This window comes from Mus musculus, chromosome 14 (genome assembly GCF_000001635.26).
Source record: "Mus musculus strain C57BL/6J chromosome 14, GRCm38.p6 C57BL/6J".
Taxonomy (NCBI): domain Eukaryota; kingdom Metazoa; phylum Chordata; class Mammalia; order Rodentia; family Muridae; genus Mus; species Mus musculus.
The window spans coordinates 31,429,485-31,447,432 of NC_000080.6; the positions used below are offsets into that span (position 1 = coordinate 31,429,485).

Below are 17,948 nucleotides of genomic sequence, written 5' to 3' on the forward strand. Positions count from 1 at the left end.
TAAGAGGGGACAGAAAGCAAGATGGCTCAGCAGTTAAAGGCGCTACAAAGCCAGATGACCCAAGTTCCAACAGCAGAACTGCTCATATGATAAGAAAAAACTGACTCTGCACACACACACACACACACACACACACACACACACTTGCACGGGAGTGCTCACAAGCCATCCACATAAAAATAATGAAATAGTATTTTTAAAGGGTCAGGCATGGTGGTGCATACCTTTAATTTCAGGACTGGGGAGGCAGAGGCAGGCAGATCTCTCTGTGCTTTGAGTTCAAAGCTACGTAGTAAAAGATCCTGTCTCCAAAAAAATTGTTTTTGTTTTGTTTTGTTCTTTTACTTATTTCTTTTTAAATGGTAATGGTATCTAGGATGTACCACATCATGGCATGCCCCTGTAATTCTAGCATTTCAGTGTCAGAGAAAAGGAACACCAGGGTTCTGGTTTGTTTTTTAGGTTTTTAAGACACTGTCTAACAGATGCCATAATGCTATAGTGGCAGCTAGTGTGTTTATGTGTGACATACAGCATAAATGGGAGATAGGAGTTAGCTCAGTGTTAGCTAACTGATAATATATTGAATAGCTATTGGTTTGGTTTGAGTTTTTAATTGGTATACATATGGGGATTGAAACCAGGGTCTACCGAATACTAGAAAAGCGACCTACCACTGAGGTACATCCCTGGCCCTCTACATGCTTTGAGATAGAGACTCAGTTACACTGGGCTAGGCTTGAATCCCCCCTACTATCTTGACAGATCTCCTTAGCTTCCTGCCTTCAACTTCTAAGTAGGAGCTGGGAGTACATTTGTAACTCCCTGCCTGACAGAATAGCTGTCTCTGTTTCTGTTGAAACTGAAGCCAGGCTAGCTTTGAACACCTGATCTATCCCACTTCCCAAATACTGGGGTCACAGAATGGATACAAGGTCAAAATCTGGATTTAGCCTCCCAAGTATTAGGACTATAGGCCTGAGCTAGCATGCTAACCATGGATATGACCACTAACAGCAAATGCTGAACCTCTGTTCCAGGGGAAATACAGTTAGGTGCTTTTGAGCCTCCAGTCATATTCCCATGAGCTATTCAAATGCCTAACCTTTGAAATTTTTATTTATTTGTTTGTTTGTTTATTTATTTATTTATTTATTTATTTCAGACAGAGACATAATCCACTTCTTTTGATCTCAAAGTGATCCTCCTGTTTCAATATCTCTCGTACATTTTGTTTTTGTATACAGAGTCTTATGCAGCCCAGGCTGGCCTCAAATTCATCATGTAACTGAGGGAATCTCTGAACTGGAGGCCAGAGCCTTATACACATGAACATTGTTAGGTTCTCAACCACAGATTCTAGCAACATGATCATGAATTTGATAGGTAACCCCTACTAGTCTGGGGCAGCCCGGCTACACACACAGCTACTGAGTTTGGAAGTACAGTGGGGTATGCTCTAGTGAAAGCTCTACACACAAACACCTGTGGCTGCTGGGGTTACAGTGAGGGCGAGGTGCAAGGCTGCTTCCCTGGCCTGTGTGTGTGTGTGTCTGTGTGTGCGTGCGCGTGCACGTCTGTCCCCTCAGCTTCCATCTTCAGCAGCAGTCATCCCATGTGCCCGCCCCCATGCCTGCTGACCCCTCCTCCAAGTCCTGGAGATTGAGCTCTGGGCCTTGGGCTTGTCCATGAGCACTCTTCCTCTGAGCCACACTACCAGCCCCCACATTAATTATTTTGTTACAGTGAGTCCCTGTTGAATTTATACTACTGTGAATATTCTGGGTTAAACAAAATACGTTACCACTAATTTCCCCTATGTCTTTTAATGTAACAACTAGGGAGTTTTTAAATTGCTTCTGTGGCTTATTAATATATTTCTGAGTCAGTCCTGATTATAACCCTACCAGGGGAAGGCCACCCAACAACACAACCCAGCCAAGCTACCCTACACAAACCCTTAGCTCATTCAGCCATGAATCCTTGGTTGTGAACTTGACTATATCAGGAATTAACTAAAACCCAAGTGGCTGGGTACACCTGTGAGGGACTTTTTCCTAAATTAAATCATGTAAAAAGTGGGAAGAGCCACTTTTTAATCCAGACCATTTTTGAGGTGAAAAGATTCAGCTTTTATCTGGACCACACCTTCTGCTGGCAGCCCACAGACAAAACATGGAAGAGGGAGCTTGCTCTCTTTGCCTGCTTCCTCTCACTCTCCCTAGCAAGTCCATTCCTTCATTGGCATCAGAGCCTACTTCTTTAGGATTCCAGTGGATACTGAAGACCGGCTGAGACATCCAGCTTTATGGACTGAGCAACTACTGAATTCCTGAACCTTCCATTGGTAAACAGCCATTGTTGAACTGGCTGGACCACAGCCTTTAAGCCATTCTAACAAACCCCTTTTCTGTACAGAGAGAATCATCCTTTAAGCTCTGCTCCTCTCAGGAAGCCTGACTAATGTGCCCAGGGCTCCAAATGTGCCCCAGTGTCTAGCAGGAAACACCTGTCCAGTGGCTTCCTGTGACACACCAAATCTGTGGAATTCGGAAATCGGGGCTAAAAAGAGTTTAACAAATGAACCAACATAACTCCCAGAAGGCAGGTGCCATGAAGACCGAACTATGAGGCTATGAGACTTTGAGTTATGGGGCTATGAGACTATCTTATTTCTACCCAGAATGGTGATCAACAGTGGATAAGCAACAAAGAGGACAGACAAACCAGGGTTGATCATCTCTCTTGGAAACCCAAGAGACCATTCTCCTTTACCCATAGTTCTCTGCCTCAGTGGTCCCTGAGTAGTACTTTCACTTTCTCTCTCTCTCTCTCTCTCTCTCTCTCTCCCTCCCTCCCTCCCTCCCTCCCTCCCTCCCTCCCTTTTTCTCTTTCTTTCTCTCTCTCTCTCTCTCTCTCTCTCTCTCTCTTTCTTTCTTTCTTTCACAAGACAGAGTCGTTTGCCTCCAGCTTGCTACTTGTGACTATGTGACCTTCACCTCCTGATCCTCCTGCCTCTTCCTCTCCGGTGCTGGGATCACAGGCGTGTACAGCCTGCCTAGCCAGCTGTCCCTGATTTCTGCTCACCCCAGTCTCCCAAGTCCACCGGTAGTGTGCTTGTCCAGCATGCTTAAGGCCCTGGGCTTCATTCCAACACTGCAAACATAAACAAGCCAAACTTTCTGCTCAAAACAAAAAACAAATCTTTCCAACTTGTCAATATACATTTGGGTGCAGAGATGAGAGAGTCTGGAGAAGCTGGACACAGTGACACATGCCTGTAACCCCAGTCTGTAGAGATGTACCCAGAGTTCAAAGCCCTCCTCCATTACATACTGAATTTTGAAGTCAGCCAAGACTACATGAGAATGTTTAAAACATATATGCACATGCACTCGCGCATGCACGCGCGCACACACACACACACACACACACACACACAAGGACCACTTATGGCTTCCAACTGCCCAGCTCTGGGCTGTTGTGGCAGGACCAAATGAAACCTTAGGGGAACGTTTCCCCCTAAAATTGGCAGAGATTTTGTTTGTTTGTTTGTTTGTTTGTTTAATGCATTAGAAATGTGAGCTTCTGAGAGTTTTCAATTGCCCAACTTCATAAACAGTTCTCCAATTTCTTACTTAGGTCAGAATGGGAGTTAGTAATAGATAAGCCTTCACACAGCCCAGAGCAACATTAGTACCCACCGCCACGCACAGATCAGTGAGTTCAAGGCTATATGCTATCAGAAAGCAGGCTGCCAGTGAACTTCCAGTGAAGTATTTTCCTCTTCCCCACACCCTGGCTCTGAGGGGCCTGATGTTCTCTGCTTTCTCCTTAGGCTCGTCTTGTTCTTTCTACTTCAAGAAATAGGTTCTTACCGCAGCCCTCTGAAGTCCCTTAGCTGTGACAGTCACTCACAGGGGTATGCTCCCACTGGCAAGTAACCCCAACCACTACTTAGAAATTGGTGGCTTCTAAGAACCCGAACTTGTTTACAGGAAGGCTGAAACATTCTCAAGTTCAAATCAAGATCTTATCTTCCAAAATTTTTCCCAGCAGGAAAGCCCTTCCCAGCCTAAACAGCTTTTTGTTACCATTAAGATCATTACATTCTGCTCACGCTGACAGTAAATAAATGAGGGGGGAATCAGAAAGGTGAATTGTTAGAATGGGAAGTAAAATATCTGGCTTAAGTCTGAGGGAACCATAGCAGCTCCAAGCATGAATGGAAGGAGCCACCCTAAATAAAATACTGAGAGATGTAAACTCCATTAAAGTGTTTGGCTAAATCGAAATTCTTTTAGCCTTTCCACAGATCCCAGAATATTTGGAGCCTAAAGCATTGTTTAATACTCTGCTCAGCCCTTGATTCTGGCCCCAATGGAGCCTCCACAATGAAAAACAGCACATGAAATTGGATCCAGGCTCTGCCCACAGCCTGGACTGAGTGTATTTTACTGTCCACACATGCTGTTGCTCAACCTCCAAGCAAGGGCCTCCTGCAGTCGCCCTCCAGCTATTAAAACAAAATTAACCAGCCCAGGGTCAAAGGTGACTGACACTGTTTCACCCCAGAACAGTGCCCCAGCTCCCTGTACCTCAAGCTCAGTCTCCCGTCGGTTGATATCATCCGTGGATTGATTTAACTTCTCCAGTTCTCCCTAATGAAGAGAGAGAGAGAGAGAGAGAGAGAGAGAAATTAGAAGGGCTGGGCTTTTGTTTTTAGTGTAACTTAGTTTACAACTGGAAGGTCATCCCTGAATGATGCAAGTCGGTTCATTCCTCAAGAAGACAGCTGAGGCTCGGCTAAAAGACAAAAGCCTAAAACCTGTTGTAGGCTGTGTCCTTTTTTTTTTGGACGCCTTTAAAGTCCTACAGATTTATCTTTCTCTGAAAAGTCATTGTTCTTTTTTTTTTTCTTTCAGGTGAACTCATCTGTCATAAACAGTAACTTAACCCAGTCAAAACAGCACCCTTTGCTTTAGGAAAGAACTTTTCGAGGAAATCAGAACAGGACAATACGGCCAGTGCAGCCCAGCCAAAGGCAGACTTCCAGCATTAACTCATCATGGGCTATCTCCCTATAAAGAGATGATTTTTTTTTTTTCTAACTGCGAACTATTTGCCCTGCCTAACTGGGGTGTTGGTTAACTGACTGTAACCCTACCTCTTTTAAACATTTGCAGTCTGACATTTTGTAAGTAGCCAACATGAGTTAACTCATCCTCGTTCAGCTCATCTTTGCTCTGTGAACAAAGGTCTTGCTAACAAAATTCCACACCAAATCCACAAGATTCTGTAATCCAAGCCCAGGGCCCGAATTAACAGAATAACCAATGAGGAGGTTTTCTTACTGATCTTTAGTGTATTGACTTGACAAAATAATTAATTTAAGCCAAACTGATGAATTTAAAGCAGGCTCTTTTTTTTTCTTTATCTGTGCACTTAAAACCAATTATGGATCCAGAAATTGCAAAGTATGTTTAATAGCTATTTTTTAAAAAATGATTTATGGAAAGGGTACAAAACGGGTCATGAAAAGGAATTTGCTTTGTGCTTAGGAAGGTGAAGAGGTTAAGCTGTCACTCCTGGAAATTGTTTTTTAACTCTCTCTCCTGGAAATGGAGGCACAGAAAGCCAGGCATTCTCTGCTTTCCCTGCCTCCACGCGTCGGCTTTGCGCAGCAGCTGTCCCTGGTGGACGTTCACACTGACCTCACAAGGAAAAGGAGGGTTTTAAACAGTCTCAGGCCAAGTGCAACACAGTGCCAACGGTGGCAACGGCAACGACGCCCACCATGTGTTGACAATGAAGAGGACGGCAGCCCAGGCCAGGTGAGGGCTCACGAGGCACCCCACACCGGTGCAGCCCACACTACAGGGGCAAGCGACAGCCACCTTGCCCTGCTCGCCCACCACGATGTCTGCATCCACGCAGGTGGGATAACGCTGCGCTGCAGCCCCGAGGCTGTGCAGTGCTCCAAGCGTGGCGCTGAGGTACCCCGACTCCGCTCGGGGCCCCCGCCCCCTTTTTCCTTTGTTGCAATCCGCCTGAACAGCTGGTCGTGTAGTAGGGACCCTCGGGTTGGGCCGAGGGTCTGCAGGGATCCCCGCAATAATCAGGCCGCGTTCACGCGGGCACCGAAGCCTTCCGCAGGGAGACCGTGAAATGGGGTGTTCCAACCCTTGGTGAAGATCCTGAATTTAGGCAGCCCCCACCCCGCGACCGCGAACACGCGAGGCTGTAAGGCATGTGTCTGCGTTAGATGCCGACTTCCACGGTAGCCCTGGTGGGGTGCGGCTGTGGGCTCCTGTCACGCGTCCTACCTGGATCCGGGGGTCCACCTCTTCCTCCTCCTCCTCCAGGCCCTGTTCCATCCTCTCTTCCTCCTCCTCTTTCTCCTCCACCTCCCGGGCAGGCGGCGGGAGCTCCGCCGGCTCGTCAGAGCGGCTCCGTTTCAGCGCCGTGTCCATGCGGGCAGCCGAACGCGCCGCAGCCGGGTCGCAAAGCGCACGGTGGGATCCGGACGCACCGAGGGCCACCTCGCCGCAGCCGGGTAGGTCTGAGCGCGCAGCGCTGCCACCCCGGGTGCTCCGCCGGCGAGTGCGGAGTGGCAGAGGAAGTGGGCGCGGCTGCCCCCTGTCTGCAGCGGCCCGCAGTACACCGCACCCACTTTGCCCAGGCCGCCGTGATAGCCTGTGTCACCCGACACTCTGTCACAAAAAGCCCAGTGCACTGGAGTCCCGGCCATGGCCACTAGGAGAGGTGCCGCCCAGTGGCTCACCAGCCCGAGCGTGGGCCGCCTTAAGGTAGTTTCCTCCTGCCTCCAGTGAAGCAGATCAAGGCACAGAAGGAAAGTTCGGGTGATTTCCATTCTTCAAAGCTACCTTTGTGTCTATTTGGAGTCACAGAAAAGGGAACTCTACCCTAATCTTGTCTGTACAGCAGACAGAGGATGGCTAGCCAGGTCCAGCCACCGAGTGGACATCATAGCCTGGAGTCTGCTGGGCAAAGCTCGGCAAGCGAAGGCATGAGCTCTTAGGGCTTTCCTGGATATTCTGAATGCACGAAGAGCCCATGGAGCTGGGGGGGGCGGGGGGGGAAATCTATGGATCGGGCGGCTTTTTAAAGAGATTGCCCTGCTTGCTCGTGGCAAAGCTTGCCCAGTGTAGGAACTATGTGGTTCTGCCCAACATCACCAAGCTAGAGCTTGCCTAGCCAACTGGGCATCACAAAAGGGCTAACAGTGGACAGGTTTCTCTGAACGTTTACAGGTGCTAGGGCCACTGTGAGGTCAGGGACTACCTGGTCAGATGCCCTGAGCAAAGTGGATACTTTGTAGAGGGAGTTTGGAGGACAGCTTTGCTTGAGAGAGTTGTTCTCGGAGCCTGTGATCCTGCCTTTTCCCCCACCTCAGAAGCAAAGCAAAGGGGTATCTGTCCTCTTTCTCAACTGGTCAGTCTTCTTCAAAGCCAGTACCAGAGAATCTCACGTGTACCACAGGCCTCCCGTGCTTCAATCTCCCCTCTGGAAAAGCCTGACCCTGTGTTCCCTTCCAACAGTTTCCCGTATTAGGTCTGTCTACTGACTTCCCACTCACTCATTTTGTTTGTTTGAAACAACCTCGGCCCAGGCTGGTGTCAAGCTCTTATCAGCTCAGACTGGCCTCGACCTTCTGATTTTCCAAAGGTAGACTCCCATGTGCTGCATTTTTAATCAGGCACTCCTCCTGTAGAGCTCACTATACAGCTAACACTGTATATATAGTCACACTGCCTCTGGTTCTGAAGCACTGAGATTATAGACACACACACCACCATTTTGGCTTCCTTGGTGGGATGGGGAGGAGACAGAGTTTTCTGTGTAGCCCTGGCTGTCCTAGAACTTGCTCTGTAGACCAGGCTAGCCTGGAGCTTAGAGATCCACCTGGCTGTCTCTAGTGTTGGGATTAAATGCATGTGTCACCACTGCCCGGCTGGTGCACACACACACACCCATCCCCGATGCTGCCACCAAGGTGTACCACACGCACAGAGTGACAAACCCTTTATATTACAAGTTCTCAGACATACAGGAGTAACTCCACCAGGCAGCAGGAAACAGTTTGCTAACTACTCCAAAGGAAGGACCGTTGTTGGGGAGGGTGGCTATGTCAAAATACCACAGTTTCTAAATGGCACCCACTTCTAACTCTGTAGGCCAGAAATCACAGCAAAGTCAGGTTCTGAGGAGGGCCCTCCTGGGCTTGTGGACTTCCAACTGCTCAACAAACTTTTATGTCAGGAAGAAAGCCTTAGAAAATCTCTGAGGTCTTTTTTAAGAAGTATATTAGTCCCATTTGCTCAGACCTCCTACCCTCCTGGCCTTGTCACTTCCTAAGACTATTAGGAGTTAAGAGTTCAGCACAGGACCCAAAACCTCCAGTCCATAACCTGAGGCAAACCCCAGAGTATCACAAGTTCTAGACCAGCCTGAGCTACACAGCCAGAACTCAAAACAGCAGATGGCTACCCCTTCCCCAGCACCCTGTGGGCTATTCAAGGTTGGCACGCGTATTTCTGGCAGGGATCTTGGTGGCCATTTTAAACACTTTGAGCTTAACTACAGTTTGAAACGCCCCAGATAATGTGTGCTGTGATGATTCTTGTCTGGATCTGCGTTTTTGTCATTTTTGGAAAGCACCTACTGCCTGATCATATTGTGTTATTGGTGGAGAAAGCAGCTTTCTAATTCTCTGTCTGTAATCTGTTTCAAGGATGACAATCCTTGTCAGACTTTCAGAGGCTCCACGAGGTCAGTGGCTTATCTGTGTCAAAGTGGCTCTGCTTGGCAGGGCTCCAGTCACCCGCCTCCCAGTGTGGGCAAAGATGCTATTGTGCTTCAGCTGGGAAGCATCCCCAGACAGCTCAAAGCTAGGTCCTGAATCGAGCATTGTTCTGAGGTGGGGCTTTGGGCAAGTGATCCACACATGTAAGTTCTGCCTCCGTCAGTGGACTGAGCCATAGATGAACCCAGGACCTGACTAGACTGTTGGAAGGTAATGAAGCTGTGGAAGTCGGAGGCTGGTTGAAGAAAGTGGGTCACTGGGGAGCGATCCCCTTAGTCCTCTCTGCCTCCCAGTCACCCTGAGGTGAACAGCCTCCTCCATCATCTCTGCCTGCAACCATGATGTTCAAGGCTTGCCTCAGGCCCAAGGTAGCAGGGCCAGCCAACCATGAACTAAAACTAGGAGCTAAAGTAAATCTTCCCTTACTTAAGTTATTTCTCTCATGCACTTGTCACAGTGATGATTAGGGCTGGAGAGACGGCACTGCGTAATCATCTCTAGGACAGTGCTCAACTTTCCTAACGCTGAGCCTTTAAAACAGCCCCTCATGTTGTGGTGACCCCAACCATAAAATTATTTTCATTGCTATTTCATAATTAATTTTGCTACTGTTGTGAATCATAATGTAAATATCTGTTATGCAGGATATCTGATATGCACCCCCCCAAAGGGTCTCAACCTATAGATAGGTTGAGAACTGCTGTTTCAAGAGGATCTAGGTTAGGTTCCCAGGACTACATGGTAGTTAACAACTGTCTGAAACTGAATTTGCAGGGGGTCCTGATGCTCTCTTCTAACCTCTGTTGGCTAGAAGGCACACACGTGGTACACAACATACACGCAGGCAGAACAAAAAAAATAATAATTCTTAAAAGTCTGATTAACACAGGTGGGATGCCTTAGCCAAAATCTTGTGAAATGCTTTGCTTAAAGATTCCGTTGGTGTTTAATTTTATTGCCCTGTAAAAGTTCGTTTAACCCTACACAGTGGGCGAAATATGCCACCGGTGTTTGTAATCTGCCTTACAACTTCCTCAAGATGCAAATCTTTCTGGATAAAACTCATAGGCTCCGTGCTTCCCAGTAGTTAACCTTTAAAAACGGTGGAAGAAATCCAGGAGGGAGGACAAGAATGTGTGTAGGGCCAGGCTTGTGCTGGCCTCGTCCTCTCTGGTCAGGACACCTGCCAGCGCCTGTCCACACAAGTGGGATGACCCTCACCTCTGCCGCTCTGTCACATTGCTGCACCCGTGTCATCCACGCCTGACGTCCAGGTTAGCAAACAAGCTGTGCTCCCCCCCCCCCCCACACACACACACCAGGGACCCATCCTTGGTCCTCCCCTCCCAGAGCTGAGCTTCAGGGTATTTCCATTTATAGCCACTTGGATTTATTTTCTAAACACTCAGGGGCAGTCCTGTGACGCTCTGGGGCATCACATGTCCTTCTTCAGGACAGCTGTGCTGAATGGTCCTTGGACTCTTTTTCATTAAAAATGTCTTTCTCATGCTAGGCAGGATGGTACATGCCTTTAGTCTCAGCGGGTTAAGAAACATTAAAACATTAAATATTAGTCTTTTTTATTATTATTTTGGAGATAGGGTCTAGCTGTGTAGACCAGGTTAGCCTTCACAAAGATTCACAAGCTTCTGCCTCCTGAGTTCTGGGATTAAGGCACTCAGCTAATCTTAGTCTTATCTGTCAAGCACTCTAAAACTTTTGTTTAGTATAGGAATTCAGATCTTGTTCTGTCTCTCACCTTGTAAGATTTCATTATGTTAATCTTTTTATCCCCCACCCCCAATTTTGTGAAATCTTAATGCAAATGTTTGAATTTCTTCCCACCAATAAAATGTTTCTCATTGAGGCTTAAGTGACCCAACTTTTCCCAATCTCCTTAATTTCCTTTAAAACTAACCAATCTTGAAGGACTGTGAGGATGGACTCCAGCTACTGTGGGACACACACAGTCACCTCCTGCCCTGGTATAAGAATCCAGTGACTGTCGAGATGGCACAGCAGTTAAGAACACTGGCTGAGATTCCAGGTGACTGAGGCTCTACTCCCAGAGCCCACGGGGCAGCTTTAACAACCTCTGTCCCGGTGGGGGTTGGGCAGGGGAGCTGACTCCCTCTTCTGGGCTCTGCAGACACTGCATGCATGTGGTGCACAGGCTACAAGCATGCAGGCAAAATGCTCCTGGACATGCCTTATTATTATTATTATTATTATTATTATTATTATTATTTTAGAACTCCCTATTCTGGCATGCTTGCTAGCCCATTTTGGAAGGAAAGGCTGCTTTAATGAAGTATAGTATCTGTGGGAGCCAGGGGTATTGACATATGCCTATAATCCCAGAATTTGGGAAGCTAAAAGCCAGAGGATTTCTGTGAGTTTAAGGCCAATCTAGGCTGCATAGTGAGGTGAATTCAACGCCACCCACAGCACAATCTTGTCTCAAAACTAAATCTAGTTTCGAGTTATGTTTTATGCAGACATGAAAAAGTCACAGTGGATATTCTCTACTCTACAATGCAGTTTAAAGGTAAGAGGAAGGGGCAAGAGGTTAGAGCACTGCGCTTCTACAAGCGCCAAGGCTGCTCCAGCACACAGGTCACGTGGTTACAACTTCCTGTAACTACAGCTCCAGGAGATACAACACATCTTCTGGCCTCCACCCATGTGGCACACACTCACTCATAAATAAAACTGAAATTAAATGTTTAGAAAAATAAATTCACCTCAAAAAGAAGAAATATTTTTGAGTCAATAGTAGCGGTACACACTTTTTTTTTTTTTTTTTTTTTTTTTTTTTTTTTGGAGACAGGGTTTCTCTGTGTAGCCCTGGCTGTTCTGGAACTCACTCTGTAGACCAGGCTGGCCTTGAACTTAGAAATCTTCCTGCCTCTGCCTCCCAAGCAGCACATACTTTTAATCTCAGCACTCATGGGGGAAAAGGCAAGCCGATATCTCTTTAAGTTCAGAGCCAGCCTGGTCTACATATTGAGTTCCAGGACAGTCAGGGCTAAAGAAAGACCCTCTCTTGTACTGGCTAGTTTTGTGTCAACTTGACACAGCTGAAGTTATCACAGAGAAAGGAGCTTCAGTTGAGGAAATGCCTCCATGAGGTCCAGCTGTAAGGCATTTTCTCAATTAGTGATCAAGGGGGAAAGGACCCTTGTGGGTGGGACCATCTCTGGGCTTGTAGTCTTGGTTCTATAAGAGAGCAGGCTGAGCAAGCCAGGGGAGGCAAGCCAGTAAGGAACATCCCTCCATGGCCTCTGCATCAGCTCCTGCTTCCTGACCTGCTTGAGTTCCAGTCCTGACTTCCTTGGTGATGAACAGCAGTATGGAAGTGTAAGCTGAATAAACCCTTTCCTCCCCAACTTGCTTCTTGGTAATGATGTTTGTGCAGGAATAGAAATCCTGACTAAGACACACTTAAAAAAAAACAACAACAACAAAATCACTGCTAAAATGTTTTTACTGCTTTGGGGTTCCTATTGACACATCAATTTTTTTGCTTTTTGTTTTTGAGACAGGTTCTCACTATGTATGTAGCCCTGACACCCTGAAACCTGTTCCTGACCATCTTGCTTTGCCTCCTGAGCACTGTGTGTGCCACCATGGGCAGATCCTCAGGTGACAGCCACCTGCTGACATCAGTTGTCTCCCACAGGTGTCACCATAAGGACACTGGCACCTCTGCCCCACCTGGTGTTCTCAGCTTCCCCCCAGACTGTGCAGTTTCTCCACTTCTGCCCTTGACCTCTCTGGCTTTGAGGACATCATGAGAACTGCCCTACTGTGGAAACAGCTTCAGTCCTAGTTTGGACTGCTTTGATGCTTGGCTTTGCTATCTCCAAGCCTCCCCTTCCTCCTCCAACTTCTCCTCCCCCTCCTTCTCCTCCCCATCTCCTCTCTTCCCCCTGCTCCATGTAGGGGATCAGAACTGGGGCTTTACACATTCTCAGCAGGTACTCTATTGCTGAACCACAGCCCTATACTTAAAATCTGTAAAAGTGTTATTATAAAAAAAAAAAATCACGCACCGAAAATTACCCAGAAGTCGATACATTTCAGAAATCTTCTACAGAGTCAGAATGTCATTCTCAACCTGTGGAACTTCACACTGCATCTCACACTTTCCCTATTAGATATACTTCAGTGCACTTATTCACCAGTCTTAGTTTGGGTTTCATTGCTGTGAAGACAGTGAAGACACACCATGACCATGGCAACTCTTTGTTTGTTTGTTTGTTTGTTTGTTTGTTTGTTTGTTAAGACAGGGTTTCTCTGTATAGGCCTGGCTATCCTGGAACTCACTTTGTAGACCAGGCTGGCCTCGAACTCAGAAATCCGCCTGCCTCTGCCTCCCGAGTGCTGGGATTAAAGGCATGTGCCACCACACCCAGCTCATGGCAAGTCTTATAACAGAAAACATTTCATTAGGGCTGGCTTACAATTCTGAGATTTGGTCCATTATCTCCATGGTGGGGAGCATAGCAGAATGCAGGCAGACATGGTGCTGGTGATAGCTAAGAGTTTTACATCTTGATCCGCAGGCAGCAGAAAGAGACTGTACACCACACTGGGAAGAGCTTGACCATAGGAGACATTAAAGCCCTCCTCGACAGTGACGCACTTCCTCCAATAAGACCACACCTCCTTGCCACTCCCTAAGGGCTAAGCATTCAAACACGTGAGTCTATAGGGGTTGTGCCTATTCAAACCATAACCACTAAGACTGGAAACTCCATGACAGTTAAAACTAGGAAAGCAATTAGCCTTAGAGCCTCTGTTGTTACTGGTGTTCACCATCTTCCTTCAGTCCTCCTCATCCCCTCATTTTTAGCCTTTCTTTTCTTTTCTTCACATTATGCTGTATCCACATGTACATTGGTTTAAGATATGCAGATACATTATTGGCAGGTTCTGCGTATGAAGGAGAAATGGTGGGGTTTGTTTTTGTTTGGTTTGTCTTTCTGAGCATCTTTCTAAGTCAAGGTCTTACTGTAAATCTCACAGTTTGAGGCTGGTCTCAAACTCTCCTCCTGAGTGTTGCGTTTACAGCAATCCCAGCATGCTTTGCTGAAGTACCTCTAAACACTACAGCTTATAGCTGACTGAATGCCAGCCAGGGTCTGCTCGTAGTTTGAGGACCAGAGGGGACCTTGGAAATGGAGAAAGGCTCCAGGTTAAGAAAAAAAGATGTTCAAAGTAGATCCTAGAGACCCACAGTGAGGCCTGAACCCAGGTTAGAAACAGAGAAAACAGGAAAGCTGGATGCACCTGTGTCACGGGAGGAGGCCCGGGGTATGGCCCGGGTAAGGCTGGCCCCCAGGCAGAAGGCAGAGGAGAGAGCTTTCCTCCTCAGCATTCAATAAGAGACCCCTCCCCCAGGAGGAGGATGTTTGTGCAGGCCGAGCAGAGATACCTGAGGAAATCAACAGCTGGAGCCAGGACACCTGCACCCCGGGGGCATCACTAAAGCAGAAAAGGAAAAGCAAAACAAAAGTCACAGTTTCCACAGGGGAATTTCCCGGAACAACCAACAATAACTGAGAAACCGGTCACCTGCCTGCCTTCCTGCCCAGTTTATGAGGACTTCCCTGTGACCCCTCTCACTTTGTGTGTATAAGGAAAAGCTATAGCTGTGGCATTTCCAGGGAAGAAAAATATTTTTTTAGGTGCTATCCCCACAGAGCAAATATCCTTAGAGCGATTGTACCAGAGGCTGGCCTCAAACTCAAAACAATTCCCTCTCCTGAGTCTTCCAAGTACTAGGATTACCGTGTGAGCCACCTATATTATGTCGTGAGTGAACACCAAGCACAGCAGCTAAGCAAGTGTTATAAATGAATGCTATTTCATCTTAGAGAACGGTTTTAGGTCCACAGCCAAACTGGAGTATAGTTCCCCTATCCCTACCGTAGCGTGGCCTCTACCTAGACTCAGCGTCAGTGGGTTTTGTTTGTTTCTATTATTTAGACAGGATCTCCACGTATAGCCTAGGCTAGCCTTCAACTTACTCTGTAATTCAGGCAAGCCTTGCTATGTATTATAATGCTAAGTGTGGGCCCCCAAGACCTGTCCTCCAGAGACGAGAGAGTCCCTATGTGACCTTGACATCCAAGTTATTTCTGATTGGTAAATAAAGATGCCTACAGCCTATAGCTGGGCAGAATTGAGATAGGTAGGGCTTGATGTTCCCACCCTCAGGGGAAGTGGAAGAAGAAGGGAAAGGAAGAGAAAGACACTGTGGGTTAGGAGTCAAGGAAACATGGCCCTGAGGGCTGGCCAATACGAGTTAAGAGCAGCCCAGATGACATAGTAAGTAATAACTCAGGGTTATTGATAGGAAAGTAGAGTCTAATAGCATAGAGGGCAGATATCTGCCCAGCTCTCGAGCTGTTTAAGGCTTATTGTAAATATAAAAGATGTGTGTCTTTTACTTGGGAACTGAATAATCCAAAGTGGGGTACAAATCCTGGGTTGGGATTAAAAATTTCTACAAAAACAGTCTTCCTGCCTTAGCCTTCCCCATGCTGAGATTAACAGGCATGTATCACCATGCCAACAAACATGTCTTTCTGCTTGCTTGGGTTTTTTGGGGGTGGGATAGGGGAGTATTGTTTGCTGTACAGAAAACCAGATCACTCTTGGTATTAGACAGTCTTTGGGCTTTATTGAAAGAATCCCAGCACTTTGGATACAGAGGAATTGTCAAGAATTGAAAGCTAGCCTGGGTTTACCTCAAACACAAACAAGCTGGGCACGATGGCTGTGCTGGCTAGTCTTACGTTGTCAGCTTGATACAAGCTAGGCCTATCTGAAAGAAGGGAACCTCAACGGAGAAAATGTCTCCATAAGATCCAGTTGTAAAGCATTTTCTTTAATTGGTGATTGATCGGGGAGGGCCCAGGCCACTGTGGGTGGTACTATCCCTGGGCTCGTGGTCCTTGGTTTTATTTTTAAAAGCAGGCTGAGAAAGCCATGGGGAGCAAGCCAGTAAGCAGCAGCCCTCCATTACCTCTGCATCAGCTCCTGCCTCCATGTTCCTGCCCTGTTTGAGTTCTTGTCCTGGCTTGCTTCAATGATTATGGAAGTGTAGGCCAAATGAGCCCTCTCCTCCCCAACTTGCTTTTGGTTTTGGTGTTTCATCACAACAGTGGAAACCCTAAAACAGTGGCATATGCCTTGAATCTCAACACTTGGGAGGCAGAAGCAGGTAAATATGAGTTTAAGGGCAGTCTGTCCACAAAACAGGTTCCAGTGCAGCCAGGGTAACATAGTGTGACTCTGTGCCAAGTTTAAAGCAAAGAGAACCCAATCTATGGATTCTGACAAAGGCCTAATGGTATTGCTTCCTGCTGCTGTTCAAAACAAAACACCCTGACTAACAAACTTAGGTGAGAAAGGGTTATAGTTCGGTTATATCAGAGACATCAGGATTGCAGGAACTTGAAGCAGCTAGTCATGTGACATCCATAGTTAGGAGCAATGCATGAATGCTCTGTTCAGCTTGCTGTCCACTCTTACATGGCCCAGAGCCCAGCCCAGGAATGCTATTACCCACATTTGGGATGGTTCTTCCTACACCAATGAATGTAGTCAAGATAACCCCCACAGGCATGCCATCAGGCCAACCTGACCTAGACCATCTTTTGAGACTCTTTCAAGGTGATTCTACAAGTTGGCAGTTAAAATCAACCCCCACATTTTGTCATCTGTCATACAGAATATTTGTGCTACCTTCAAAAAATCTCTAGTCTCTGGGAGCACCAGGAGTCGACACTGCCAGGCAATTTTAAGAAAACATTAGACAAGCTAGATGTGGGAAATGTCCAGGCTCAATAAAGCCAAGAGGAAGAAAGTCCAACACAAGAGAAGACCTGCCAAACAAAGAGACCATTGAGCAGAGTAACCAGAGAAATATTCCCTAAAAGGCTAGGCTGGAAGATTCACCCCACCGCCAGACACACATCCTCTTATCTCCAGGGCCCACTAAGGATGGGACAGAAGAGTTACTGGCAAGATGGACGAAGGCCACAAGCTGTACTGCGAAGCCAGGTGCTCTGCCCCATCCTGCTGCTCTCTGAAGGAGGCCTCTCCCTAAACAGCCTGACGAATCTCACCTATTTGCCCTGGAATCATATAAGAATTATTTATCTGATTAATGAAAATAAACACAGCTTGTGCCAAAAAAAAAAAAATCCTAAGAGCAGTTTTAATTCCACCAGGCCCTGTGGTCACCAGCAGGGACTGTAGACAAGGTTGGATGCTGTCAACTTTGTGGACTGCTCAGATGGCTTAGTGGGTAAATGTTAGCTGTGCAAGCCTGGGGTCTAAGTCAGCTCCTCTGCAGTGAACAGCAGGTTGGAACTCACTGGTCAAGCTACAGAACATTCTCGACCATCGTTCAAATGATCGCAGTACCTAAAACCCAACCGCTCAGATCCCACTCCCAATCAAAGCGAACCCACCCAAGACCCCAAGGTCTTCCCCAACTGTTACTCTTGATCCATGGCACTGCCATTCTGCCAACTACTGCTAGTAGCTTTGGCTCAATAACCATAATAATCACATGGGCCTATGACAGTAGATCATCTCTCCTGTTCTTTCCCAAAGATGGGATGTAGTTTCCTCATAAAAAGACATAACCTTTAGGATTTGTTCAACTCCTCATTTCCTATCCCTAGCCTCCAAATGGCCTGGCCTTTCAGTGTTCATTTCAAACACTTGTATTCTGAGGGGACCAGCATAATTTGTTATGGCATCAAAATAAAACTCATTGAGTACTGAACATTACAAATATTCTACGGGGCTGGAGAGATGGCTTAGTGGGTAAAGGGCTTGCTGTGTAAGCATAGCGATCTAACAATCCACCCTGTGGCAGTGGCAATGCAGGCAGATCCTCAGAGCATGCTGGCTAGCCAACTTATTTAGCTGGGGTGCATTCTGGGTTCACTGAGATAACGTGGACAGCAATGAAGGAAGACACCCAACATACACTTCTGTGTAGGAGCACACATACAGTCACAAGCATGTGTGCATGCACAGATGCAAAATAAACTTCCTAGAATGAGGAGAGAGAGAAAGAGAGAGGGAGAGAGAG

At 46.9% G+C, this 17,948-nt stretch overlaps 1 protein-coding gene and 1 long non-coding RNA gene across 3 annotated transcripts in view; one reads left to right on the plus strand and one right to left on the minus strand.

Annotated features, from left to right (window-relative positions):
* Sh3bp5 (SH3-domain binding protein 5 (BTK-associated)) overlaps nucleotides 1–6,616 on the minus strand; it is a 63,487-nt gene extending 56,871 nt beyond the window's left edge. Inside the window, exons 1-2 of one of the 2 annotated variants that reach the window (NM_011894.3) lie at nucleotides 6,327–6,616; nucleotides 4,599–4,661 (exon numbers count right to left, since the gene is read on the minus strand). In NM_011894.3, the coding sequence (NP_036024.2) occupies nucleotides 4,599–4,661; nucleotides 6,327–6,473 (210 nt within the window). In that variant the 5' untranslated portion in view covers nucleotides 6,474–6,616. Of the gene's footprint in view, nucleotides 1–4,598; nucleotides 4,662–5,714 lie in introns of both variants that reach the window. The other variant, XM_030247814.1, reaches the window with a different exon arrangement.
* Nucleotides 5,750–17,948, plus strand: part of Gm35907 — a 29,283-nt gene continuing 17,084 nt past the window's right edge. Inside the window, exon 1 of the long non-coding RNA XR_383329.4 lies at nucleotides 5,750–5,834. This is a non-coding gene — a long non-coding RNA (predicted gene, 35907). The remainder of the gene's footprint in view (nucleotides 5,835–17,948) is intronic.